The 27,931-nt window shown below is 46.6% G+C and overlaps 1 protein-coding gene across 1 annotated transcript in view; it reads left to right on the forward strand.

Moving 5' to 3' along the window:
- The window catches only part of RFX7 (regulatory factor X7), a 116,017-nt gene that overhangs the window by 57,622 nt on the left and 30,464 nt on the right, over nucleotides 1-27,931 (forward strand). The window contains exons 3-4 of the mRNA XM_074966299.1: nucleotides 5,772-5,854; nucleotides 7,395-7,517. Of these exons, the coding sequence (XP_074822400.1) occupies nucleotides 5,772-5,854; nucleotides 7,395-7,517 (206 nt within the window). The remainder of the gene's footprint in view (nucleotides 1-5,771; nucleotides 5,855-7,394; nucleotides 7,518-27,931) is intronic.

A 27,931-nucleotide genomic window follows, 5' to 3' on the forward strand; every position in this document is an offset into this window, starting at 1 on the left:
CTTAAGGTTTCTAGCAAACACATTTTCACTGTAAGTAGAGACTCACATTATTTACTATTCTTCAGCATCTGCATGATGGTAGCACCTAATCCTAGCCAGACACACAGCCCCAGTGTGCTGGGCACTGTACAAACATGCAGGAAGACTAAGCTGCTTGGGGCAGGGACCACCTAATTTAAGACAAGATGCAACAATTTAAGTTTAGGAAGAGAGAGGATAACAGTAATAAGTTCATATAGTTATTTAGCCTTTTGTGTGTCTGTGTGTGTCTTGCTGTACTGTTTGCATCCTGACAGATTAAGTCAGTTTTTGGAAGATCATAAGAAAATCATTCTGTGCTGTGCAAACCAGAAGGGATAATTAGAAAGAATTGTGGGGTAAACATCCATTAAAGATTTATTGCAACATCTTTTAAACTGTAGTAAACATGTCTAGAAGTAGGTGCTCACTTAGTGTGACATTGCTTGTTGTATTTATGTTGCCACATACTAAGTGAATTCCTGAACCTGATTATGTGGCTCACAGTTTGATCATTTAGCAAGAACGTTAAGGTTCTTGGCCCTGCCCCTTGTCTTTTAAAAGGAATTCAGTGCTAGAGAGAGGTGCTGGATTGATGGAAATGATCACTGAAGTCCCTGATCTACAGAGGAGTTTGAGAATGGGCAGCAGCAGTACAAACCTTCTCCTACCACTGAAGTGCTTCAGTCCTGTTCTGCATAGCTATTATCCTGTAGGGGAGAAAGGGACTTTCAGCTATCCAGTGTTGTACTGTATTATGATAGTGACTGTCCCCTCCTCCAAATATTGGCATCTGCAGTTGGACTGAGACTACCAGTAAATTGACCAGAGGCCACCAGACAGCTTCAGATGGTAACACTTTTGGTCAGTACTTATGTGGATTCAAATTTGGTTCTGGGCTGGGGGAGGAGGGAGAGTTGTTTTTAAAATGGAAATCTTGTGCAGCCGAAGGCTTTCTCTTCAGCAGGAAAAAGGGTATGGTAAGTCCTAGTGAAGAAGGGTCAGTTGGTAGTTTTTACACAAATTAGCAGATCAAGGTGAGGTACTGCTCCCCCATAGTCTTTAACTCTACTTCGCTATAGGGGAGCCTAGGTTTTACCTTGGACTGCTAACTTGTGTTAATTCACTAGAATTAACACCTTTTTTCTCAGTGAAGACACAACTTTAGTAAAAACCACTTCATTGTGGTGTTTTGAGTAGGTTCAGAGCAAATTCGTCTGTGCTGTAACTTCACTGACCTCAAAATGTTCTAATAATGGTCGTGAAATCTTGTCTCTGAATGTACACCGGAAGCCTGCTAAAATGCTGATCTGATTGGTAATATAAATGTGATGAAATCTGAACCTGCTTCTGGATGATCTCCATGGAGTGGAGAAGCCGGTAAAGCTCAAGAAATTCTAGAACTGTTTGTTTGCAGGATTTACTGTATGAAGAGCTAAATTAAAAACCTCTCTTTAGCCATTCAGCTATATTCTAAGAGTTGGAAGGGGTCAGACATGCTGTTTCTGTATTATACTTCACAATTGTGAGTCTTTTCTGGTCAGATAATTTTACAAAAGGCGTTAAAGGACACTTAAAAAATAGATAGGGGGGAAAATCCGTAGGCATAGAATTACCTTGCAGTTTACAGATATAATTTGCTGTTGATTTTTAGTATCCTTGATGTTTTCTGCAAGAGTTATCTATCTGTGTGTTAGTGTTTGTTCAGAGCTTTGATGGAATACTTCTGAGTAAAAATGAATAATTTTACCAGGTTGAAAGGTTGTATGATCTTTCACTGCTCCAGAAAGACAAGGGAAGCTAGACTGATAATGTCAGGTGTGTTTCAAGCTTTGCTGCAGAGACATTTTAGAAACCTCACACTTTTTTGTTGAAGCATATAAGGTGTGAAAACTGGTAGGAAGAGTCAAAAATGGCAATGTTTCAATGCGAGCACAAAGCTCTTCTTATAAGTCATAGTAAGTTCTGTGTTTTACCGACTTAATACAAGGCAAGTTCATTCCTGCATGAATTTTGCATGGCTCATGTTAGTATGCATAGCATCAGAAATGTAGTTTATACAAGTGACTTTTCCATCCTGAGACACAGCATGTCAGTTTTATTTACTTGCAGTTAGTTATTTTTAAAAACATCCATTTTTAAAATAGTAACTGCTGTTTGGATGAACTCTTCATTATTAGTAATCGTTCCTTCCCTCCCACCCCCACTGACATGGGTGTGTTACTAAGGAGCAGAGTTATAAATCAGATGAATCTACTCTGCCACAGACTGAACTTGGCCAAGATTGAATGACGAGAGTAGAAGATCAAATTATAAAATCAATCAATCATGAATGAATATGTATTCTAATGAAGTCTGACAAGTCTTAAAGCAAATCTGCCATTATATTGAAAGTTTCATTACTGTTTCTACCAGCTGTAGTTTGGGAACTGCATTCTTTTAATTTAAAAAACCTACAGCCCTGCATGCATCATCAGTTCTCATCTTTTGGCTCCTTACAACTCACAATTGACTTTTGCTCAAACCTGCAGTGGCTGTTGGAACAAAAAAAAGAGAACATGATCCTAGGCAAGTGCAGTTCTGGATCTGACTGAAATTGAAGGAGCAAGACACAGCTCCACCCTGGAACAGATCAGGGTGGATGACTCTCTATGCAAATGCATACTGGAGCCTCCTATTGAATTTATTGCAGACATATTTTGCTTGCTTCTGTAGAGGGGGGGAGTCACTTGTACAAAAGAGGGGGGGAAATTCTAGACCCTAACACAGAAGCCATCTTCTGTCTCTTTACCAGAGTCCTTTTCTTTGTCTCTTCCTGGACTTTCTTAGTTCTTACCACTGCATGGTCTTACCACTGCCCTATTATAGGAGCTATTTTCCCAGCATGCCCTTTCTGGATACTGACCTGTGGCCTCTTAAATTACAAGCAGCTGTAACCCCAAAGTGGCCATTTCACCATAGGCGGTTGCTTCTTGTATCTCCCTTTCTTCCAGCTGAAGAATTGGCTTTTTTCAACTCCTGTTACATTTTCTATTTATGTCTCAAGATGGCAAGTTCGTCATGTGCAGAAACGGGGGCCTTTGCTGCACAAATTACCATATTTGCATTTGTTTTTCTTTCTAAAATCCTATTCTAAAAATATAGTGAAGCAATATGCAGTGGGCAATGTTTAAAGAAGACAGAGCTCTACTCTGGGTTGATAGTGGGAGAGTCTCTTCCTTTTCTTCTCGTGGGAATGGGGTTTTCCCTGTGGCTCCTTCTAGGAGCAGCTGCCTTTTACACTTCGCAGTGCCTTTTCAGTTTGCTCCCTGCTCTAAGAGAAAAAGACCCTGCTGTTGTTGAAGCATCACCTGCTTAGCCTAAGCCCAGGTAAAGCAGATGTAGTGGTAATCAGTACTCTTTCCTCACACTTCCACAGTGGTGGGAGACCATGGGGCAGAGAGAATTCAGTGACCTCACAGTATGTATTGAAAAATACTTGAGACCTGTCGATAGAGAAGGCGATTAAAGTACCACAACCTTAATAGGAACTGCAGTAAAAGTCACACAGAAATCATTAAGTCAGCAAGTTTCAGGGGTTAGTGTCAGTAAAAATACCAGGTTTCAGAGTAGCAGCCGTGTTAGTCTGTATCCGCAAAAAGAAAAGGAGTACTTGTGGCACCTTCGAGAGTAACAAATTTATTTGAGCATAAGCTTTCGTGAGCTACAGCTCACTTCATCGGATGCATGCAGTGGAAAATACAGTAGGGCGATTTTATATACACAGAGAACATGAAACAATGGGTGTTACCATACACACTGTCACGAGAGTGATCAGGTAAGGTGAGCTACTGCCGCAGCTTATAAAATTGGTGAATCTGGATGGATTGTGCCCAACATGTTACTGTTGTGTCTGTTGGCTCTTACAAGTTCTCTTTTTTTTCTTTTTTTTTCTTTTTTTCCCCAGTCTGGTCTTAGCCAGCTGTAGCCATTTAGGATTAGAAAGCTCTTTGGTTCTCTGGTCTAACCTCCCCCAGACAAATTTTTGTCTAGTTCTTTCTTTCCTCAGAATATATTTTCTCATTACTTAATGGCTCAATCCTCTCAAGAGACTTTACATGTGTTGTTTGTTGTATCATTCTCAGGATTGTTTGTTTTGTTTTACACTGTGATGCTGCTAGTTATACACTAATTACAAAGCAAAATAGATATTAACATAGTACTTCACTTTACAATACATCCCCTTTGTAGTTTTTCAGAGGTGTTGACCTCTTGGCCACCTGACAAGACTCCTCTCAGCCTTGATTGACTTAGGGGACACCCTGCTTTGAAATTAAATTAAAGTTCTGATTAACTGCTTTCTTCCTTGGTTTCATTCACTCTTAGACTCAATAAGCAGATGCCTTGGTTTTCTCTTTTAGTTGAACAATTTTAAAAGTGACGTAACCATCAAGGAGAGATGAATTAATCACATTCCAGATAGCATTGTTCTGTTTAAAAAAAAAAATTGCTCATATTTACTCAATGTTGCTTATGCATGAACTAGTTTTACTTTAGCAATAGTCTTCTCAAGTTAGTGTTAATACAAATGAAGTGTGAATTTTTATATAAATATTATAATTTAAATAACATACATTCACCTTATCTCTGGTACTTCCCTGAAGGAGACTATTTGCTCCTTGCTCTGGGAAGTCTGGTTTATTTGTCTGTGCCCTACACTTGGATATGTTACCCAGGTCACCAAAATTGACTTTGCTAATATTTCAGAGTCCAATTTACTGCACTGGGATCACCCAAAGCCTAGCGCTTTCCTGATAACACTGTGTCATGCACCTGCTGCTTGGGTGTGCATGTGCCTGCTGTGTTTGTTTTGTTTTTCACCATCTTCCTTGATTTAAAGCAGTGGTTCTCAACCTGCAACCCAACCAGCACATAGCTGTGGCCCATGTGACATCCTCAGGGCCATACAGATAGTAGATATAGATTGTGTGGATGCGACCCACATAACACATAGAGAGCTGCATATGCGGCCCACACTGGTAAATTAGTTGAGAACCACTGATTTCAAGGCTTTAAGCCAGATCCTCAGGTGATAGGAACGGGCATAGCTCTGCTGAAGTCAGTGGAGGTACAATGATGTACAGCAGGTGAGGATCTGGCCATCAATATCGATTGTAATCAATCTGTGACAGCCACTTACAAGGAATACAGAAACTTGACTTTCAAAAAAGTCTTCTTTAGGGCTTGCTCTGTTTGACCATTGATGCAGTTGTATGAATCAGTCCAACAATCGTGCTTTATCACAGAAGAGCCGTTATCTGATGCTTTGGTCTTAGGGTGTTGAATGTGACCCTCCAAGAATGGGAAATCATAATGAAAGGTTTCAATTTAAACGTCTTTTCATTACAGTTTTTTGGCTGGGAAATCTGTTTCTGGTTATCAAGATTAACTTTTTCCTTTACAGTTAAAAACGGGCAAATATTCCAGTGTTCACTTTTGTTTTAAGTGGTGATCATAATTAATATTTATTATTATTATTTGCCGTACTGTAATGTCTCTAGACGTCCCGGTCATGGACCAGGATCCTGTTGTACAAACACAGAACAAAAGGGTGGTCCCTGCCCCAAAGAGCTTGCAGTCTAATGCTTTCACATTGCAAAATGTTGTGTGTTGTTTTATTTGGGATCATTTTGAAAATGTGTGTTTGGTTTTTTTTACAACCCGTCATGCTGTTCATTTACCATTTGCTTTTTTAAAAAAACCTTGTTTTCTAGCAAGAAGTTGAGAAGTTTACAGACCTAGAGAAACTCTACCTCTACCTTCAACTGCCTTCGGGTCCCAGCAATGGAGAGAAAAGGTGTGTGGGTGTGGGTGTTTAATATTAATATTGGTATAATTCCCATGAGATTTTTTTCCCCATCAAACACACATTTATCTACTGTTTCTGGAAACAGTAACGTTTCTTTATTTTTTATTTTTTAGGAAAAGTGTCTAATATTTTCAGAGAACTAGTTCTTCAGTAAATCTGAACTTTGGGAACCCTTGATGCATAGTAATCTGACAATATAAGCTTTGCATGGTAGGATGTTTATGAGGAAGTGCTTTTGGTTGGGAGTCTGATTATGGACCAGGTCTGACTTTAGCCTCAATTTTTATATAATGGAGGAATAATATAGCACTTAAAATATTACTATTGGAAAGAATGATTATTACTTCATGGTAGGTCTGACAGTATTTGTTCATTAGGTCCTTGCCATCTCTGAAATCACTCCACATCTCATACCTGTAATAATTAATCATTTCCCCCTCATACCGTTACCCAGAAAAGTGTTTATTTGAGCTGACTGAAATTTCCCATATTTTGAGTACTCATGATTTTTTTAATTATGAAGAGACTCCATTGTCTCCACAATTTAAGGAAGAATCTTGCCTTCCATTATAGGCCTTACTGTGACCCACTCTTAACTTCACCAAAACATAACCAATCCACATGAAAGTGTATAGGCAGGAACTTATGCCAGGACAGACATTTCTGGAAACTTTGAAGTAAATTGTAAAAGGCATTTGGGAGATATGAGGGATGACCATAACCTTTTAAATATGATGGGCTACGTGAAGTTCTTCATTCTGTATGTCCCCAGTGCAGACCATACAAAGTCTAAAGCATCAGTTAGGGGAACCACATGAGAGATCCAGACAGTGCTACCGTTCTTTATACTCAGTGGTTCCATTCTGCTTGACTGATGGGTTACCTTGCATACAGCTTTCCCATCAGTTTGCCCATTGCTTCACTGGACTCACAGAAACCTATTTCAGGAATGCAGTAAATTGTCCTTTCTTTAATGTTGTTTTCATTATGTGTCCTATCCTGACCCTGATTTATACAATAATAAGGGACATGAAAGCTCCTTGTGCTCATATAAAATGGGGGTGCATTGGGAAGACAAGCCCAACAAGAAGCCCTGCATGCCCTGTTAGGATATCAGGGAGCCATTGTACATGTAGTGGAGGAGAAGTGCAGTGGCTAGGACAGCATAGGAGGCATGGTACTTGAACCTGTCTGAAGTGGCCCTTTCTCCCTCCCACCTCCAGGGTTGTAGAACTCAGTGAAGCTGGGGTTGTATGGATGCATACATGAATAGATGTTTGATCATTCCTTACAAAGCCATTCATGCAAGTTCAGGGTTTTTTTATGCCTACTGTTATTCGGCAAAAAGAGCTCATAGATGAGACATTGTGGAGTAAATTTTAAGAATGGCGCTTACGGGATGCCTGCACAGGAACATGATTTCTTTCCATGTGAATCTTTTCAGCCCATTTGAACACTTAGCTCTACTAATTGAAGAGGAGCTAGAGAGTACATTCTCTTCATCAGAACTATTTCTGTTTTCACTTAGCGATCAGATCTCGATGTCATCAAGCCGTGCGCAGCAAATGCATGCATTTTCTTGGATTCGGAATACCTTGGAGGAGCACCCAGAAACATCCCTTCCCAAACAGGAAGTTTATGATGAGTACAAGTGAGTACTGCTAAATTGAATCCATACATCTAGTTATAGCAATGCATAAAGAGTAGTGTACACAGTACAGATATGTAACCAGATGCTACAATTGCTTCTTTTATAAGCAGAGGCTTGAACTGCCTTGACTGTAGTATAGTTAAGTATGGTGCGGGTTAGAACTTAAAATCTGACATTACTTGACCATGAGGTTTAAATGAGAGGAACTGTGGATGAAGTCCTGGGCCTACTGAAGTCTGTGGGAGTTTTGCCATTGACTTTTATAGGGCCAGGATTTCACCATCTGTGCAGAACAATAAAGAAGTGAAAAATCTTTTTTTTCCTGCAGTTTCAGACTTTGAGGAAGGAAGTTATTAATGTTTTTATTATTTATGTTTCATTTTATAATCTGGATATTAAACTTGCTCAAATTAGAGTGAAGTATACACAGAAAGGCCCTGCTTCCTGAGGCTCTACCCCTGTGTTCAGGTGGAGCCAGTTACAGGGTTGGGACCTAAAAATACATTTAATTAACACATGTCGTAATTAGTGACCAGAGTTTACTTAATTCAGAGAATGGGCAAGACATACATTATTCCATTGACACATACATGTCTGTCTTACATGTCTCAGTGCCTTAGTACTTATTCCTGGTAATAAATGCATATAAGACCAGCTCCTATGCATTAACATAATGACTGCGGATGCACTAACTACAGTGATGCAACTGCTACTGTATTCAGTATTTGCACTATTAAAAGTAAGATCATAGTTTTAAACTGCAGATTAAATATATCTAAAGTTAAGAAACTTTTTCAAAAATAAGGATTTAAATGAATATTATTTATATTATGATAGAAAAAGAGGATTTGTATACAGAACACTAATAATTTCTTGCAGTACATTTATATTGTCCCTTTCATGCAAAAAGGGCCCAAATGACTTTTTGCAAACTGTGTACATACATCACCACTGAAATGCAGTGATTTCTTACATTCAAGATTGTGGCAACTAACCAGTGCCCAACACATTGCACAGCAGGGCAAATGGGGGAGTTTTGGTCAAGCAGATGGGAGTAAACCATAACTTCAAAGTGCCAAGAGATCTTAAAGCCCAGACAATACATTGGGTAAGACTGGTCACCCAAAAGACCACATCACACAAAGTCAACTGCATGAAAGTCACTCTGTCTGCATCAGGAGGATGAAGGACTGAATCGACCTTGCTGGGGTTTGAACAAGTAGTTCAAGGAATTGTAGATATATTTCAAAACTAAGATTTAGTCCACTAAATGATCCTCTCTGGAATAATACACGAAGTACTGTGGCTGTCATAGAGAATGAGCCCTTGTGCGGGAAACCTGTTTCCGACGGGTTGCAGTACATCATAATGGTCATAGAATTGGTAACCAAGCCAACACACGTTTGTGTTCAGTTAGATCTCAAAGCTACCATACAGCTAGAAAAGAGATTAGGACTGGAGGAAGGGAGCAGTCAGACAAGAGTTGGCTCTGATTAATTTTTGGATTTTGGTTTTAAATACAATCAAAGCAAAAAACCATGGCCCAATTCCCAGAAGATGAATTTGAATAAAGAATTATGATCTGGTATTAACAGTTTCACATTCCAAATGATTACAGTAAACTGCAAGGTGTTTAGTATTCAGCTCACAGAAGGTGCGCAGTGCTATGACCAGATTTCCTCTGCAGTGTGTATATATATCACCTTAATTAACGCTGTCTGGCAGAGTCACTTACTCCAACTGAGTTGAAATGTGGTGGTATTAGCTTGCCTGGAGTTGCTGAACATACACACACCTAGTTCTGAAATCTCACCATCAACTCAAGTTGTGACGTAGGCTAGAAACATAACCAATAGTGCAAGTATGTTGAACTAACCAATCACGGAGCAGTCAGTTACCCATACACACAGCAACAAAAGCAACAGCAGCTGTTGCACAAGAGAAAAACGTAAGCGTTATGCTTCAGTATATTTCTTATTAAATAATTTATAGCCTGGTTCAGCAACAAATCTGCTTGGCTTCCATGCTGTGCCAAGCTGCAGATGCCCAGAAATATAATCATCTACAGATTGTGTAGTGTGAAACTTGGACAGATTTTCTGTGTAGCTACATCAAGCCTTTGTGTATTGTTTTTTTCCCTTCACAAAATAAGGATGGTGAGGAAATATCTGGGAAAATATCATATATCTGTAATCTGTTCTCCTTTTAAAGCATCTGTTGTTCTTCGAGTGCTTGTTCACATCCATTCCACATTAGCTGTGTGCGCGCCACATGCACGAGCGTTGGAAACTTTTTCCCTTAGCGGCTCCCGGCGGGGGGCCCCCTGAGTTGCGCCACTGCGCTGTGCATATATACCCCTGCCGGCCCCAGGCCCACGGGTTTAGGGATTGTACCACGTGCCACAAGCCTATGCCAGTTAGTGACCCCCATGACTCGTGTCTACGTTGCCTGAGGGAAGAGCATCAAACTGAGCGGTGTAAGATTTGCAAGGTGTTCAAGCCAAGAACAAAGAAAGAAAGAGACTTTCTTTTGAAGCAGTTGTTGATGGAGGCTGCATTGCAGCCACCAGACCCGGAGCACCCGATGTCGGCTCCGGCTTCCTCGGTGCGTAGTGCCATGGAGTTGTCGAGAGACCCGGCACCGGCTAAACACCAAAAACTGTCGGCCCCAGAGCACCAGACTGGGCCCCGGCACCGCTCATCCTCCCCGGTGCGGCCCATGGCGCAGCCGGAAGGAAGGCGCGGATGTTCCCTGCATAGGAGGCAGGCATCTTCCAAGGCCCCGAGCACCGATAAGAGCAGGAAGGCTGCTATACCAGCGCCGGTGGCTCCGGCACCACAAGTCCCACCGAGCCCAGGCCTAAGTGAGCTCAGTGCGGACGATGGGCTTGAGGACATAATGGATCAGCCCTCCACGCCTGGCACCTTTGAGGCGGCAAAGGACCTCATTGAGCTGTCGGTGGCAAGCCCCGTCCCATACAGAGAGAATCCTCTGACACCCATGCCATCAGTGCCGGTGAGGGGTAAGCCGGCAATGGTGTGCTGTTTGAGGACACCGTCTCGGCATCGCTCCCAGAGTTGGTCCTGGTCGAGCTCCGCATCAGCGGACTCGCAGTTACCCGCGTCTGAGAAGGAAGTTGCGGTACCGAGAGTGGGTCAGCACGAGGAAGTAATGGAAGGGGCACGACGCTCTCCAGCACCACTCAGAGACCAACACCGGGAGGAGTCCAGACGGCCCTCTCCGGAGGACTCCTACAGATGCCGGCCCCTGTCCCGGGAACGCCGGCCCCGGTCCTGGTCCAGATCCCGGTCCCGGTCCCAGGGATATCGGTACCGGTCCTGCTCCCATTCGGTTAGGAGCTGCTTGTCGTTCTGCACCGGCACAGATCGTTGGCACTGCTGTGGCCTTCGCGGTCAGCATCACCGCAGTCCGGCACCGACTCCGGCAGTTACAGTTTCTCGCACCGTGCTCCGGACAGCAGGGACCCTCAGACGGGTAGGCACCCCCAATGGGGGCCGCCAGGTCGTTGGCCCTTCTGGACTCCTTGGGCCTATCAACAGCACCAAGGTGCCCCGTCCAGGGCGAGCTACTCGGTGCAGCGGTCCCGGTCCCCGCACCGATGCCCGACAGCGCCGGAAGCTACAATATCCAGGCCTCTAGCATCCTCCCAGGATAAACCAGAAAGACCAGCACTGTGTCTGGTGCCGCCCCAAGGTCTCCCACCCTGGCCGAGCCGGAGGCCTCTCTCATGGGAGAGGAAGAGCAGGAGGAGCAGCCAGAGGGGGATGAGCAGCTGTTAACCTCCTCATCATTCCCTGATGAGGCGGTGGCGGGTACAGCGGTGTCCGGCCCTCCACCGATAGACTACAGAGCCCACCAGGAGCTACTGCGTAGGGTCACCCAGAACTTAGGGTTGCAGGCCGAGGAGACGGTTGAGCAGGAGGATCCCATGGGGGACATTTTGAGCCCCGAAGGTCCATCTAGAATACCGCTCCCCTCATTAAGATCATCCAATCAAATTATAAGACTATATGGCAGACCCCAGCCTCCAGCGCATCAACGGCCAAAGGTGTGGAGCGCAAATACTTTGCCCCGTCAAAGGGCTACGAATTCTTGTTCTGCCACCCAAGTCCATGCTCCCTGGTGGTCTCGGCGGTGAACGAAAGGGAGCGCCATGGACAACAGGCCCCAGCCCCTAAGGCCAAGGAGGCAAAACACCTGGACCTTTTTGACAGAAAGGTGTACTCGTTAGGGGGCCTTCAGTTGAGGATTGCTAAACAGCAGGCCATCCTCAATAGACATAATTTTAACTCCTGGGCGGCGGTGGGGAAGTTTAAGGATAACCTCCCGCAAGGTTTCCAACAGGAGTTTACAGCCCTGGTGGACAAGGGCAAGGCAGTAGCCAAGACCTCTCTCCAGGCCTCCCTGGATTCAGCAGATGCAGTGACCAGAACAATCGCATCGGGGGTGGTCATGAGGAGCTCGGCGTGGCTTCAGGAGTCAGGCCTGCCGCCTGAGGTCCAGAATATGCTTCAGGACCTCCCCATTGAAGGGTCCGGGCTTTTTTTGGACCAGACAAGACACAAGGCTGCATAGCCTCAAGGACTCGAGGGCTACACTTAAGTCGCTGGGTATGCACACCCTGGTGACCCAGAGGAAGCCCTTTAAACCGCAGCCTCCCCCTCACGCCAGTACCAGCCTCGCCATAGGCACGAGCCTTACCGTAGGCGAGGCAGGGATAACAGGCGATGGTGCAATAATAACAACAATAATGCGCCGGGTCAGAATCAAAGTCAGCACAAATCCCAGCCGGGCACTAATCCAGGCTTTTGAAAATGCACTCTGAGACAGCGTACCAGACCAGTCACTGGATCTGTGCCTTTGTTTCCTGAACCGCCTGTCCCATTTCTCCCGTGCGAGGTCCAGCATTACGTCAGACCTTTGGGCTTTGGGTCTTTCTTACGCACGGTACAGAACGGGTAATCGCTGCCATTCTCTTCCTTCCCTCCCTCCCGCTCCCCTTTCCCCGTCCCTCTTCAGGGACCCCTCTCACGAGCATCTCCTAGAGAAGGAGGTTCGCTCACTGCTAGAGGCGGGGGCGGTAGAGGCGGTGCCACATGGCCTAAAGGGGAAAGGTTTCTACTCCCGGTACTTCCTCATCCCCAAGGCCAAAGGGGGCCTTCATCCCATTTTAGACCTGTGCGGGCTCAACAAGTTCCTGGTCAAGGCCTGGTTCCGCATGGTCTCTCTGGGCACCATCATCCCTTCCCTGGATCCGGGGGGCTGGTATGCTGCCCTCAACATGAAGGATGTGTACTTTCATATTGCCATCCACCCAGCACATTGGCAGTTCCTGCACTTCACTGTGGGCCAAGAACATTACCAGTTTGCGGTTCTCCCGTTCGGTCTAGCTGCATCCCCACGGGTGTTCACAAAATGCATGGCGGTAGTGACGGCCTTCTTACGGAGGCAGAGGATCCGGGGTTACCCGTACCTCGATGACTGGCTTCTGACGGGTCGATCCGAAGCGGAAGTGCGGGGTCATGTGGAGGTGGCCCTGAGATTGTTCCACAAGCTGGGGCTCCTGGTCAACGTCCCCAAGTCCACTCTCGTGCCCACGCAGAGAGTGGAATTCATAGGGGTAGTCCTGGACGCGGTGCAGGCCAGGGCAAGCCTTCCAGTATCCTGATTCCAGGCTATCCAGCAAGCGGTGACCTTCCTGTGCCAGTTTCCAATGACAACAGCCAGGTGCTGCCTGCGGCTGCTGGGCCACATGGCAGCATGCACGCACGTGGTCAGGCATGCCAGACTGAGACTCAGGACTCTGCAGGCGAGGCTCGCTCGGGTGTACCACCCAGGCAGGGATCCCCTGGACTTGGTAGTGACAGCCCCAAGAGATGTGCTGGACTCCCTGCTGTGGTGGCAGTCCCAGCCTGTGGTTTGCGAAGGCATCCCCTTTGCCATCCCAGAACTGGACCTCACGCTGGTGACGGACGCATCAGACTGCAGATGCGGGGCTCACCTGAGAGACCTCAGGATTCAGGGCTTGTGGTCCGGAGCAGAGCGGTTGCTCCATATCAATGTGAAGGAGCTCAGGGCAGTTCGTCTCACCTGCCAGACCTTTCACACCACTTTGAGTGGTCACAGCGTGACAGTTCTGACAGATAACACTACTGCCATGTTTTATATAAACAAGCAGGACGGGGCCTGTTCCTCGCTGCTCTGTCGCAAGGCTCTCCTCCTCTGGGACTTCTGTATAGCCCACGCCATTCACCTCGAGGCGTCGTATCTCCCGGGGGTGCGAAACGAGCTGGCGGACTACCTCAGCAGGTCGTATTGCATGCACGAGTGGACGGTCAGAGCGGACATCGTTCTTTCGTTCTTCTGCAGGTGGGGGTTTCCCCAGGTAGACCTGTTTGCCCCCAGGGTCAACACCTAGTGCCCGCAGTTCTGCTCGTTCCAGGGCCACAGCCCGGGCTCAGTCACAGACGCATTTGTGATTCTGTGGGAAGGGGGCTTGATGTATGCCTTTCCCCCGTATACAAGGTCCTGCTCAAGGTAAGCAGGAACAGGGCAGCGGTGGTCCTCATTGCCCCGGCTAGGCCCCGCCAGCACTGGTACACAACGCTCCTAGAGCTGTCGGTGGAGGCCCTGGTAGTCCTGCCCCTACGCTGGGACCTCATCACGCAGGACAGCAGGTGGCTTCTCCACCCTGACCTGCAATCACTGCACCTGACAGCGTGGAAGCTCTGTGGCTAAATGCCTTGGAGAGCCAGTGCTCCCTTCCTGTGCAGCAGATTCTGCTTGGCAGTAGGAAGCCCTCTACCAGGGCTACCTATATGGCCAAGTGGAAAAGGTTCTCATGTTGGTGTGAGCCCCGACAGGTGCAGCCGTGCCAGGCCCTGGTGCAAGCCATCCTAGAGTACCTCCTGCATCTCAAGAAACAGGGGCTGGCCCCGTCCTCACTCAGAGTGCACCTGGCAGCCATCTCGGCCTTCCATCTGGGGTTTTCGAGGGGCTCGGTGTTTTCCCACCAAGTGGTGGGATGGTTCCTTAAAGGATTGGAGAGGATGTTTCCGTACTCATGCCCCCCAGTCCCTCCATGGAACCTTAACTTGGTCCTCTCTAAGCTCATGGGACCCCCTTTCGAGCCCCTCGCTACCTGCTCCCTCCTCCACCTCTCCTGGAAGGTGGCATTTCTAGTGGTCATTACCTTGGCCAGAAGGGTGTCTGAGCTGAGGGCTCTCACCTCTGAGCCACCATATACAGTGTTTCACAAGGATAAGGTGCAGCTCCGACCGCACCCCAAGTTCCTCCCTAAGGTGGTCTCACAATTCCATTTGGGCCAGGACATTTGTCTGCCAGTGTTTTTTCCAAAACCCCATACGGACCTGAGTCACCACAGCCTACACACCCCGGATGTCCATCGAGCGCTGGCGTTCTATTTGGAGCGCACCAAGCCCTTTCGTAAATCCACGCAGCTGTTTGTGGCTGTAGCCGAGAGGATGAAAGGCCTCCCGGTGTCAGCGCAGCGGATCTCGTCTTGGATTACAAGCCGCATCTGGGCGTGCTATGAGCTCGCAGGTGTTCCAGCCCCGGTGGTCATGGCCCACTCGACCAGGGCACAAGCGACTTCCATGGCTTTTCTGGCGCAGGTCTTGATCCAGGAGATCTACAGAGCAGCCATCTGGTCCTCGGTGCACACCTTCACGACCCACTACACGGTCAACCAGCAGGCCAGAGAGGACGTGGCAGTTGGCAGAGCGGTCCTCGGATCAGTTATTCCATGACTCCTACCCTCCTCCAGAGGTAAGCTTGTGATTCACTTAATGTGGAATGGACGTGAACAAGCACTCGAAGAAGAAAAGATGGTTACTTACCTTTTCGTAACTGTTCTTCGAGATGTGGTGTTCACGTCCATTCCACCACCCACCCTCCTATCCCTCTGTCGGAGTCGCCAGCAAGAAGGAACCGGAAGAGGTCGGGCCGGCAGGGGTATATATGCACGGTGCAGTGGTGCCACTCAGGGGGTCCCCCGCCGGCCCGACAGGAGCTGCTGAGGGAAAAAGTTTCCGATGCTTGTGCACGCGGTGCGTGCACCTAATGTGGAATGGACATGAACACACATCTCGAAGAACAACAGTTACGAGAAGGTAAGTAACTGTCTTTTCTCTTTTAAAAACATTTAGCTTCCATTAATATTTTTATGAGTTACCCTCATGCTTCAAAAGGAGAATAGAAACAGGGTAGGAGGTGGTGGGAAATGGCATATAAATAGTAGCATTAGTTCTGATAAGACATTTCTCCCTTCTTAGGGGGATTAAGACATCTCAAAACCTACTTTTGTCTCTGTCACTCATGAGCTCATGAGTTGTTATTTCCATCCTCCACCTGTAAAGACAGATGTTGTTTGGAGTTCACGATGAGCACTTTATACACACAGATATGAAAATGTATTAATATTATAAAATATGAAGGGATCATATGTCCATCAAAAGCTAACAAGACTTTTGAGGAGTTGCACCATAAAGCTAACACTTAAATTCCTGCTGTAAATATCAGTCAGAAATTCTTCTTTGTAGTTTTACAGAAATACTGAATTTCTGCTTCAACTATGATGTGGTGGTTTTAACCTGTTTATTACAATATAGTTTGAATTCCAAGTGTTTGAAATGTTAAAGGCAGAAGCACAGAATCTACCCAAATCCAGCATAGACAAATTTTACTTGTATTACCTCCTTCTTCAAGTTTCAATGCACTTTTATCTGTACACTAATTCTTCCTTTCTGTACATATTGTGACAAAGTTCCTGCGCTACCTTGGTGGGTCTTGCGCTTATTGGCGGATTTGCTCACCTTGGAGCTTCACGGCAGCCCTCAGCGTGGCCATTTTTCTGAACCCACAGTCCAGGTCGACTCCTCCTGTGTCTGACCAGGAATTAGAAGGATTTGGGGGGAACCCAGGCCCGCCCTCTACTCCGGGTTCCAGCCCAGGGCCCTGTGGAATGCAGCCGTCTAGAGTGCCTCCTGGAACAGCTGTGTGACAGCTACAACTCCCTGGGCTACTTCCCTATGGCCTCCTCCTAATACCTTCTTTATCCTCACCACAGGACCTTCCTCCTAGTGTCTGATAATGCTTGTACACCTCAGTCCTCCAACAGTCCGCATTCTCACTCTCAGCTCCTAGTGCCTCTTGCTCCCAGCTCCTGACATGCACTCCACAAACTGAAGTGAGCTCCTTTTTAAAACCCAGGTGCCCTGATTAGCCTGCCTTAATTGATTCTAGCAGCTTCTTGATCAGCCTGTCTTAATTGTCTCCAGAAGGTTCCTGATTGTTCTCGAACCTTCCCTGTTACCTTACCCAGGAAAAAGGGACCTACTTAACCTGGGGCTAATATATCTGCCTTCTATTACTCTCCTGTAGCTATCTGGCCCGACCCTGTCACAGTATTTACTTCTCTTTATGGTTTTATAAGTTGGGTGTCTAGGAAGAGATTTGAATTTTGTTATTAGATAGAAGTGACTACACTCATCTTGCCTTTAAAGTGGTAAAATAAATGAAAATTAAATTACAAAATAAAATAGTAGCAGCCCAGGAAGATTAAGAACTTGCAGTTTAATTCCTGATATGAGTTGGTTCACAGGGACAGATCCAATCTCACTGGCATTAGGAGGTGCAGTTTGCACCAACCATCATGAGCAAGGCCCCCTGTGCCCTAGAAGGTTTTAACGCCAGAGAGGAAGGGCAGGTGATGTTTTCTCTGTGAGCTGCCCTTCAGGTTTACACCAGGGAGATGCAGCTTTAAAATGTGCTGGGGACTGCATGGTATGCATTGGGGATGCACAGAATAAATGCATCCCCTTATCAAGTCCCCTCACCATTCTGTGTGACACACCCATCCAGCAAAGAGGAGTTTTGTTGATGCAACTTCTCCCCAGCAGTAAGGATTTTCTACCTGGGTCTATGCCATCAGAAACCAGTATAGACCATAGATGAATTTAACGCATAAAGTGCAATCCTGCAGCCGTTGCTCAGGCAAGACTGATCTGTTTGAGCAAGGGCTTAATGGGCAAAGTCACAGCTGCACAGAAGATTGTCTTCAACTGATGAGAAAATCTTTCAAGAAGAAAATGAAAGATGGCACATGTTGCTGCACTGGTTTCTAGCTCTGTTGGGGCTCTGCTATAAGGACTTCTGTTGCTGAAGTCTTGCTGCCGCTGTGATGATCTGAGACAAGTGTATCATCAGATCATTCAAATATTTGAGGTAATGGAGCTAATTGTTCATTTAAGTTTCTGATAGATTTGGTAAATTTTGATCAGAAGTTCTTTAGTCCCCATCTTCCTCTTGTAAATTATTAATCACTGCTTCACTGTCTGTAGAGGGCAACCACTTGATTTGTAGATGGTGTGTTGTAAATGTTAAAGATCTCAAGCAATGAGTTAGAAAAGGAAGACTCGGGAACTAGAATAGAATAGATTGAGGGCATGGCTACACTTGCAGATGTAGAGTGCCAGGAGTTAAACCAGCCCTCGGAGACTGCAGCAGGGAAAGCACTGCGGTGTGTCTACACTGTCAGCTGCAAGCGCAGTGGCGTGGCCACATTAGCAGCTCTTGCACACTGGGATAGCTACCACAATGCACTTCTCTCTGTGGCGTTGCAAGTGGCTGCAGCGTGCTTTTCAAATGGGTGAGGGTGGAGCGTGACAGGGAATGTGTTGTGTGTATGTGGGGGGAGAGACAGTGTGTTTTGGGGGGCAGAGTGTGTGTCAGCATGCTGTCTTGTAAGTTCAGACAGCAGCAGGAGGAAACCCCAATATCAGCCCACCCCCTACACACATGCACACACGCCTGCCTTGGTAGCAGCAGCATTCCACAGTAAGGGTTGCTTTGTCCCAGAGCAGGTAATCATGCTGGCTGTCAGACATGGAGCTTTGAAAGGGGATATCCGCATGCCTGCAGCCGATCTCAAAACAATGACAACAGTGGCCACTTGACTTCAAGGGATTATGGGACGTTTCCAGAGGCCAGTCATAGTGCAGTAATGCAGCACGTTGTCCACACTGACACTCGGGTGTTTCAGCCAGGGCGCAGCAAGCTCTATGCTTCTTGTGGAGGTGGATTACCAGGAGCGCTCCAGCTGCAGAGTCCAGATGCTCTAAGTGCCTTGCCAGTGTGGACACCTCAGGAGTTAGGGCGGCCGGGACTGGTTTAATGCGCTCTAACTTGCAAGTGCAGCCAAGGCCTGAGTGCTGAAAACTCAGCTAGATGGATGTGATTGGCAAATATGTTAAGTGTTACACATTTTCTTTGTTTCTTACACACTACAGTATTGGCTGATAACACTTTTGGCAGTGCTTTCCGTGATGGGTGTACAAACCCTAGGGTTGATGGGCTGCTTGGGGCCCAGTCAACCCTGCCCCATGACACTTAAGCAGGTGTCAGGCTGGGAGAGGAACTAAAAAGAGAGAGGTGCCCAGCTGGGAGGGAGAGCAGATCTTGGGCTCTCACTACGAAAGAGAAGACTGGCTGGGCCAGGAACTGGGGTGGATTGTTGCGTATTTGGTCCTCCCCGAGGGAAGGGAAGGTTTTACATTTCTCACTGTTTATTTGGCACTTTGGGTACCTCGGAAGGGGTGGAACTGTTACATGACCTAGCTGGAGGGCTAAATCCCCTCCACCCAGAAGGTGTTGGAGGTTGGGTGGAGCAGTGGAAGAGCGGAAGGGAAACAGAGGCAGAGCCATTGCCACACTGTGCCATGCTGCAAGGAGGCATGTACTTTTCTTTCAAGGAAATAAAAAAAGAGTTTAAAAGAATATATCATGCAGTCCCCTAAGACTGAAGCCAATTGGACCTACCTTTACAGGCAGTCTTTCTATAAAGTCTTGTGTCTTTATTGGCCTTTATTTCATTAATTTATTTTATGTTCCAAGTAATTTAAATTTTATGTCTCAAGCATATTTAGATTGTAGGTCTCACAGAAAAAGTTCTTTATTCTGAGGGCTTGTCAACATGGTGCCTTAGTCCATACCAGATGGGGTATAAGTTCTAATGGGTTCTAATATGTCCCACGCTAACTGGCCTATATGGACTCTGTTGGCGTGCACTAAAAGTTCTCTAGTGTGTATTCTTGTAGTCCCGTTTCAAACAGTACTGCATTAATGCACACTAGGGAACTTTTAGTGTGTTCCAGCATGGTCCAGATGGAGCAGTTAGTGTACAATTGCTGGTGCGTGTTAGAATTTACACCCCCACTAGTGTGGATTAAGGCAATGTGTAGCTAAACCCTGAGTCAACCTTACTATGGGTAGAGTAGGGAGGAGAGAAGGCCCTTTGCAAAGGAAAGTATGGAAGATTCCAGTATCTTTACCATCTCTGATTTGAACACCCTCCACCCCCATCTGCTTTCACTCAATCTGTCCTCCATTCAAGCACAAAAGCTTCTGGGCATATCAAAGCCGGGCAACAAGCAGAGGGGAGCCATTAAGAAAAGGCATTTGGTGCGTGGTGCTGAGTCAGTGTGAGACCACGTGAGGTTCTTCCAGGCTGAGCTTGGAGGAGGGGTCGCAAATGTCATGGAATGGTCTGTCTGTAAATTTAAATTACATGATAAAATAGTAGTAGCTCAAAAAGGTCACAAGCTTGCAGGAGCTTCCAGCCTGGACCCAGGGAACCCCAGGCAACTGTGTAGATCTGTGACTGCTGCTAAGTCCTTTATAGAAACAGACCTACTATTCTTGGTGGTTGCATATTTTTCTTTTCTTTTTCCCCTTAGAGTGAAAATTTTCATTTGAAAAGAAGTGAGCGATAAGGTCCCAAGCCCAGTGTTTGCTAGTTGAAGTGGGTTTTACTTGTACTGTTCAACTTCAAAGAAGGATTTTCAATATTCACACTCTGTTTTCACTGACTACATCAAAGAAACTGTAGAGTACACCCAGATGTATGCTACAAAGGTGATGCTTTGTACAGCAGCTGGAAGCCAGAATACAACTGGCATCAGCTAGCTGTATTATCCCACCTTTTGAGAGCCCCTAGAGTAAAGTCACAGTCCAGCGGAGGCTGGTGACATCTGAAAATGGATAGGTGAAACTGGCAAAGGTCTGTTCAGAGCCAATTTACGGCAGAAAGTAAAGCTGCTCCTGAAGCCATGTCTACACTACAAACTTTGGTCAACGCAAGTTACGTCACTGTAAAGCTGCCACAATTAGAATATCGCTCATGCGCTTGCATGCTTGGCTTGTGTTGATGCACAAGGAGAGCTTGTATTGATGCACAGTGTGGTGCACCATGGGTAGGTATCCCACTGTGCCATGTTCCACCCTCAGGTGCAATGCCTTTTGTGGAATTTTTGAATACATCATGGGGCACATGTGAGTCGTACAAGTGGGTGCTGGGAGCAAAAGGTCAAGTTTCCATCATGCAACTTTCTCCATCCCATAATTCCATACCTATCCCATAATTGTCGTCGGTCTTTTTTTTTTTTTTCTTCAATCCTACTTTCTGCTGTAGCATCTGTGTCAGAGTGTCAAGACCTACAGGTCATGAACCTGGGTCTTGGGAGTCACCACATTCCAATCTTCCATCCAGCAGCTCAAAAGCAGCAGCTGGGACTGCGGACCATGAAGCCTAACTGGGGCACAAACCCTATCCCTATGCTCTTGATTGGGAAAGCTCCAAGACTCCTGATTGGGCCTCAGTTCCTGTGTAAGCCAGGGGAGGAAACAGGAAGTTATCCGTACAACTGGGCTTCACTTGACATGGAGCACAGGTCTGGTGTTTTCCTGTTTCTGCCTTCTGATCCTGACATCCTGGTGTCCTGACTCAGCCAGACTCTTGGTAACTACCTCCTGGTTCCTGCCCTACAGTTCCATCACCTGAACCTGACCACCTCGTATCCTGACTCAGCCAGACTCTTGATCCCTGCCCTTTGGTTTGTCTCTTGATTCTGATCTCCTGGTGTTGCAGTCCAGGCTGATTCCTAGTAATTGGCTCCTGGACTCTGTTTACATCTAACTCCTAGGCCAGGCCACCCACTCCTGGCCCTGACACAGAAGCATGGAGCCCACACAACTAGGCAGTATGGTCATGAACGTTGCAAACACAAGACAATAATCCTCTGGTATTTGCAGATCAGCAGGAGGTACCTCAACAACACTGGACATGACGATTTTTTTGAAGGACATAGCAAAAAACAATTCAGATTTGTTGATGGCGTTCATGGAGCAACTGCAGATGATGGAATGCCTCTTGGGCCCAAGAAACAAGTACTGACTGGTGGGATCACATCGTAATGCAGGTTTGGGAGGATGAGAAGTACCTGCAGAACATTCAGAAGAGAGAGATGCCACATTCCAGGATTTTTGTGCGAAACTCGCGCCAGCCCTCCCATGCAGGGACACCAGAGTGAGAGCTGTACTGACTGTTGACAAATGAGTGGTGATTGCACTGTGGAAGCTTGTAACCACAGATTGCTACCAGTCAGTGGGAAATCCATTTTGGAGTTGGAAAATCCACAGCAGAGATCGTTGTCATGCAAGTGTGTAGGGCAATTAATTGTAGCCTGCTATGTAGGACTGTAACTCTGGGCAATGTGCAGTACATTGTGGATGGCTTTGTAGCTGTTGGGTTCCTGAACTGCAGTGGGGCGATATATGTCATGCATATCCCTTTTTGGCCCCAGTCCACCTTGCCACAGAGCACATCAACAGAAAGGGTTACCTTTCCATTGTTATGCAGGTGTTGGTGGATCACCAGAGACGCTTCACTGACATCAGTGTGGGCTGGTCAGTGAAGGTGTTTGACACTTCCTCAATCAGGAATCCGCAAGCAAGGAAATTTTTTCCCAGTCAGTGGATTACCATTGCCAATGTTGAAATGCCAGTAGTGGTCTTGGGGGACCCAGCCTACCCTTTCCTCCCCTGGCTCATGAAGCTGTATGCTGGCAGCTCCAAGGAAAGATTCAGCTACTGGCTCAGCAGGTGCACAATGAAGCTGAATGTGGTTTTGACAGATTGAAGGGATGTTGGGGGTGTTTACTCACTAAATCAGATCTCAGTGAGAAAAATATCCCAATGGTTATAGCTGCCTGTTGTGTCCTGCATTATATCTGTGAGGCAAAGGTGGGGACGAGTTGCTGCCAGGGTGGAAGACGGAGGTGGAGCAGCTATCTGCTGACTGTTAACAGGCAGACACAAGGGTCAGTAGAAGAGCTCAACATGGCGCTATGAGGCCTTGAAGGAGCACTTTAACAGTCAGACACAGCAGTGTGCTGTGCTGGACAGTGCTCTATCTTGGCTTGAAGTTTGGGGGTGGTTAGGAATTGTGTAGTGCTTAGTGTCATATTCATACATGTACACCATCTTTTAATGAACCTATGAATGATGCGGTGTTTACTGTACATTTGTAATGATCACATTGTGTTTTTAACTCAACATATGAGTTCTGTGGTCTCGTTCTATTACAAGGAATATGTACTTTGAGTAGCACTAGGCATTGTGCAGTATATGTTATCAAGTATTAAAGATGAATTTATTTCCAAAAAACAAAAAATGATTGTATACCAAAAACAATGCCAAACATTAATGTACTATTAAAAAACAATACATTTTATTTATAAAAATAAATTAACAGAATAGAACTTTGAAATTAGAATGGTAGAAAACATGTGTCCATTTCTGCCAAACATACACTGACCATGGTTCTCACAGGTCAGCATGTGTGAAGCTGTACTTTTCCTTACTGTTGCTGAGCGTGCCGTGGTAGGGGTAGGGATGCAGCCCGTGGTGCCCTGTAGAATGTTGTGGAGTGTAGGGAGCTGCTGAAATGGAGTTCTCTGTTGACCTCAAAGGGAGGCAAGCCTGTGACTGTTGGACCTGTCAGTCAGCAAGAGTTGCAGCATTTGTGTTTGCTGTCTGAGAAGCCCCATTCTGTCCTGGTGCACCTCCCTCTCCTTTTCCTTCTGGGACTCCTGGGCCTTTCTTCTGTTCACTCTTTCGTTTTCCAGGCCTTCTGCTCACAGTCTGATGCAACACTAGCTTGCAGGATCTCAGTGAACATGTACTCCCTTGTCTTCTACTTTCTCCTCCTCATCAGGGTCAGCTGCTCCATGGGTGTAGAGGGGGCCCCCCTCAAGGCCTCAGTGGAGCAGCTACAGATAAAACAGACATAACATTGTGTTTACAGTCACAATGGAAGGCAAAAGATAAGTTTCAGCACTCCCTTCCCTTATTCCCATAAGAGATTTAAATAAGATATTATTGATGCTTCAGCTTTGGCGTGCCTCTGCACAGCACTGCTCTCTAGCTGCAACCATGGTGAGTATGGCTCACATTGGGTAAGAGTGGGCAGAAATGAGGAAGGAATTGTTTGGCTGCAAACAACAATAAAAGGCCAGCCCTTGTTTCCATGGTATGAATACAGGACAATGTCACTGAATACTGGCATTATTTTTCACAGGCAGTGGTGGTTTTAGCTGACATCTGTCAAAGACTGAGGGTCACAAAGTCCCAGAGAACAGAGATGCCGCTGCTGCTGCTCACATCCCAAAGCTGCCCGGACCCCTATGCTGCTAGCCTGTTTGTTGCAATGCTGCCTGCTGAAGTCTTTGTTATACCAATAAAATAAAAACCAGCAGGATCTTATTAAAGGGAATAAGGCAAAATGCCACATTTATTGTGAATCCAGAAAGAATCATAGTAAGCAGTTAGTTATAGCTATAACATTCCATTCAATTTCATATTTATTCACACATTCATTCACACGCGCACACACACAGGTTCTGCAAGGTTGTTATCATGGTTACCAGCCTTAGAGTTGCTCATGCCAAGCCACTGGCCAGGTGGCCTGGACACGAGGAGGGAGCAGGGCCTTGTCAGATGCTCATCTGATGCTCCTGGAAGTTGGTTTGCAGAATCAGACCCCAAAGTTCTCACTTTGTAGAGTCCATTTTTATAGGAATTTATTTCTGTGCCAGTCTCTGGGAATTGCTTCATCATGCTGTTGCTGAATCAATCAGCAGATGGCACATTCCTGACGGTCCGTGCTGCCAGATGTTATCTTGTTCTTTGGTTCTCAGGCTGTTGGGCGGATTCCAGTCTGCCCTCTGGGGGTCCTCTGGTTGTTTCCACTTGATGCCTTCTTCGGCCGATCGACACTGGATTCTTAGACTGGCACCTCCCCGATCATTCATTTGTTATCCACACCAAGCATCCATCCACATACATCCTCTATCTCTATTTTAATCACAATGGTTAACAAAGCAAGATAAATGCAACAAAAGGGCGGGGAGTCTCTGTGTGGTGTTTCTGTTGTTACAAAGTATCACTTTGAGTCTCTCTCTCTCTCTGTGTATGAGTAGTTGTTGTTACAAAGTATTGCTTTGAGAACAGATTGCGAGTTTCACACAGACAGGGAGAGAAACAGTAAAAACAAGAGACCAAAAACCAAGAGACCTCTTAATTAGTAATACCCTGGAATTTAAACTAGGGGGAGTCAAACTCATTTGTGATTTTAATACAGAACTTCTTTAATATGATCCAACATCTTCACGGAGTCATAGCCAGCCTTAGAAGTTGGCGACATGCATGACTGCCCAGGGTGCCGTGGTCAGAGGGATGTCATGGTCAACCTTTTCCCCCCCACCCCCGCCCTGAAACACACACACAAACAGCCTAAGGCCCCCTTAATTCCTGAGCACAGGGCCCAGAGCCAGGGAGGGCTAGGGGTGGGGGCACCTACCATGCGACGGGCTCCAGCTCTTAATCCTGGCCCGGCTGGGGAGGGATGGGGCTTCCTCTTCCCCTGCATGGGCTGCTTCCGGGGCCAGGTCAGACCTATCTCCGGGAACCTCCTCTGGCTGCAGGAAGCTCTGCACCCTCCCTTCCCTGCCCCCAGTGTCCTGCCCCCATTGCTCCCTAGCCACGCAGGAGGGGTCACTGTAAGGGGAGCTATCCCCCCATTTGCCCAACCCCAGTGCATCTAGGCTCAGTGCCATTTTCCCTAAGGCTGGCTCTGCATGGAGTGGTGTGGGAAAGTGTCCTACTGTGAAGGAAGAAATAAGGAAGCCACCCCTAAAAACCTTCAGGAGAGGATTTCAGATATCTCCATGGAAATTACATCCAGGTCTCTCAGGAGGATACAAGGACATCCCTATATACATAAACAAACACCTCTGCATGCCCCCACCTTCCTACAGCCTAACATTACGGGGGAATGAAGAGCAGATAATAACTCTACGTCTTTTCATACAAGTAAAACAGGAACTGACTGAGAAGATATCTGAGCCATTAGTGATTATCTTTGAGAAATCATGGAAGATGGGAGAGATTCCAAAAGACTGGAAAAGGGCAAATCTAGTGCCAATCTGCAAAAAGGGAAATAAGGACAACCTGGGGAATTACAGACCAGTCACCTTATCTTCTGAACCTGGGAAGATAATGGAGCAAATAATTAAGAAATCAATTTGCAAACACCTAGAAGATAATGAGGTGATAAGTAACAGTCAGCATGTATTTGTCAAGAACAAATCATGTCAAACCAACCTGATAGCTTTTTTTGACAGGGTAACAAGCCTTGTAGATGGGGGGGAAGCAGTAGGTATGGTATATCTTGACTTTAGTAAGGCTTTTGATACTGTCCCGCATGACCTTCTCGTAAACAAAGTAGGGAAATACAACCTAGATGGAGTTACTATAAGGTGGGTGCATAACTGGTTGGAAAATTGTTCCCAGAGAGTAATCATCAGTGGTTCACAGTCATGCTGGAAGGGCATAGCAACTGGGGTCCCGCAGGGATCGGTTCTGGGTCTGGTTCTGTTCATTATCTTCATCAATGATTTAGATAATCGCATGGAGAGTACACTTATAAAGTTTGCAGATGATACCAAGCTGGGAGGGGTTGCAAGTGCTTTGGAAGAAAGGATTAAAAATTCAAAATGAACTGGACAAACTGGAGAAATGGTCTGAAGTAAATAGGATGAAATTCAATAAGGACAAATGCAAAGTACTCCACTTAGGAAGGAACAATCAGTTGCACATATACAAAATGGGAAATGACTGCCTAGGAAGAAGTACTTCGGAAAGGGATCTGGGGGGAATGGTGGATCACAAGCTAAATATGAGTCAACAGTGTAACACTTTGCAAAAAAAGCAAACAGCATTCTGGGATGTATTAGCAGGAGTGTTATAGGCAAGACATGAGAAGTAATTCTTCCTCTGTACTCGGTGCTGATTAGGCCTCAACTGGAGTATTGTGTCCAGTTCTGGGCGCCACATTTCAGGCAAGATGTGAAGAAAGTCCAGAGAAGAGCAACAAAAATGATTAAAGGTCTAGAAAACATGACCTATGAGGGAAGATTGAAAAAAACGGGTTTGTTTAATCTGGAGAAGAGAAGACTCAGAGAGGACATAATAACAGTTTTCAAGTACATAAAAGGTTGTTACAAGGAGGAGGGAGAAAAATTGTTCTTAACCTCTGAGGATAGGACAAGAAGCAATGGGCTTAAATTGCAGCAAGGGAGGTTTAGGTTGGACATTAGGAAAAACTTCCTAACTGTCAGGGTGGTTAAACACTGGAATAAATTGCCTAGGGATGTGGAATCTCCATCATTGGAGATTTTTAAGAGCAGGTTAGACAAACACCTGTCAGGGATGATCTAGATAATACTTAGTCCTGCCTTGAATGCAGGGGACTGGACTAGATGACCTCTTGAGGTCCCTTCCAGTTCTACGAGGGTGAGCCAGGCACTATCTTCACATTTAAACATTCTAAGGGAGAACGCATGCACACGCTGTCGTGAGGTTCCTTCCCCCTGGATTGGGCTTTTCCGTGCTCGGGCTGAGGCAACTTGTGGGAGAGTCAAGAAGGGTCACATGCCCCCCTCCCCCCTTTCCCCCCCCAGCAGCCAGTCTGAGCGGGGAGAGGAAGGGACAGAGCCAGAGCCTCTTCCAGCCCCACTGCCTGGGAGGCTGTCCGGTGCAGCGCAGTGTCCCGGCTGACTGGGAGAGCACTTGGCTGCGGCAGCAGCAGCAGGCTGCCCCCCACCCAGTCTTGGCTTCCGGGGATAGCGGCTGAGCGAGCCTGAGCCCCCATCCCCAGCCAGTCTCTCTCGCAGCCAGCCACTGCTGCGCACCCAGCGTAATGGCTGCGAGAGAGCCGGCAGCCTGGCTGGGGAGGAGAGCAGCACCAGCCCGCTCCCTGCCCAGGCACACCTTCTGGGGACAGGAGCCGACTCCTAAGCGTGCTGGGGGAGGGGCCCCCAACTTGCTCAGAAGCTATCCCGGACGGCAAGCCTGGGCAGGAGGCAGCCCACTGCTGCCACAGCCAGGCAGTCTCCCGGGCTGTTGCTGCCCTGCACCAGGTAGCATCTGGGAGTGGCTCTGTCACCCGGCTCTGGATGCCAGACAGAGCAGCCGAA

The sequence above is a fragment of the Natator depressus genome, chromosome 10 (assembly GCF_965152275.1).
Source record: "Natator depressus isolate rNatDep1 chromosome 10, rNatDep2.hap1, whole genome shotgun sequence".
NCBI lineage: Eukaryota > Metazoa > Chordata > Testudines > Cheloniidae > Natator > Natator depressus.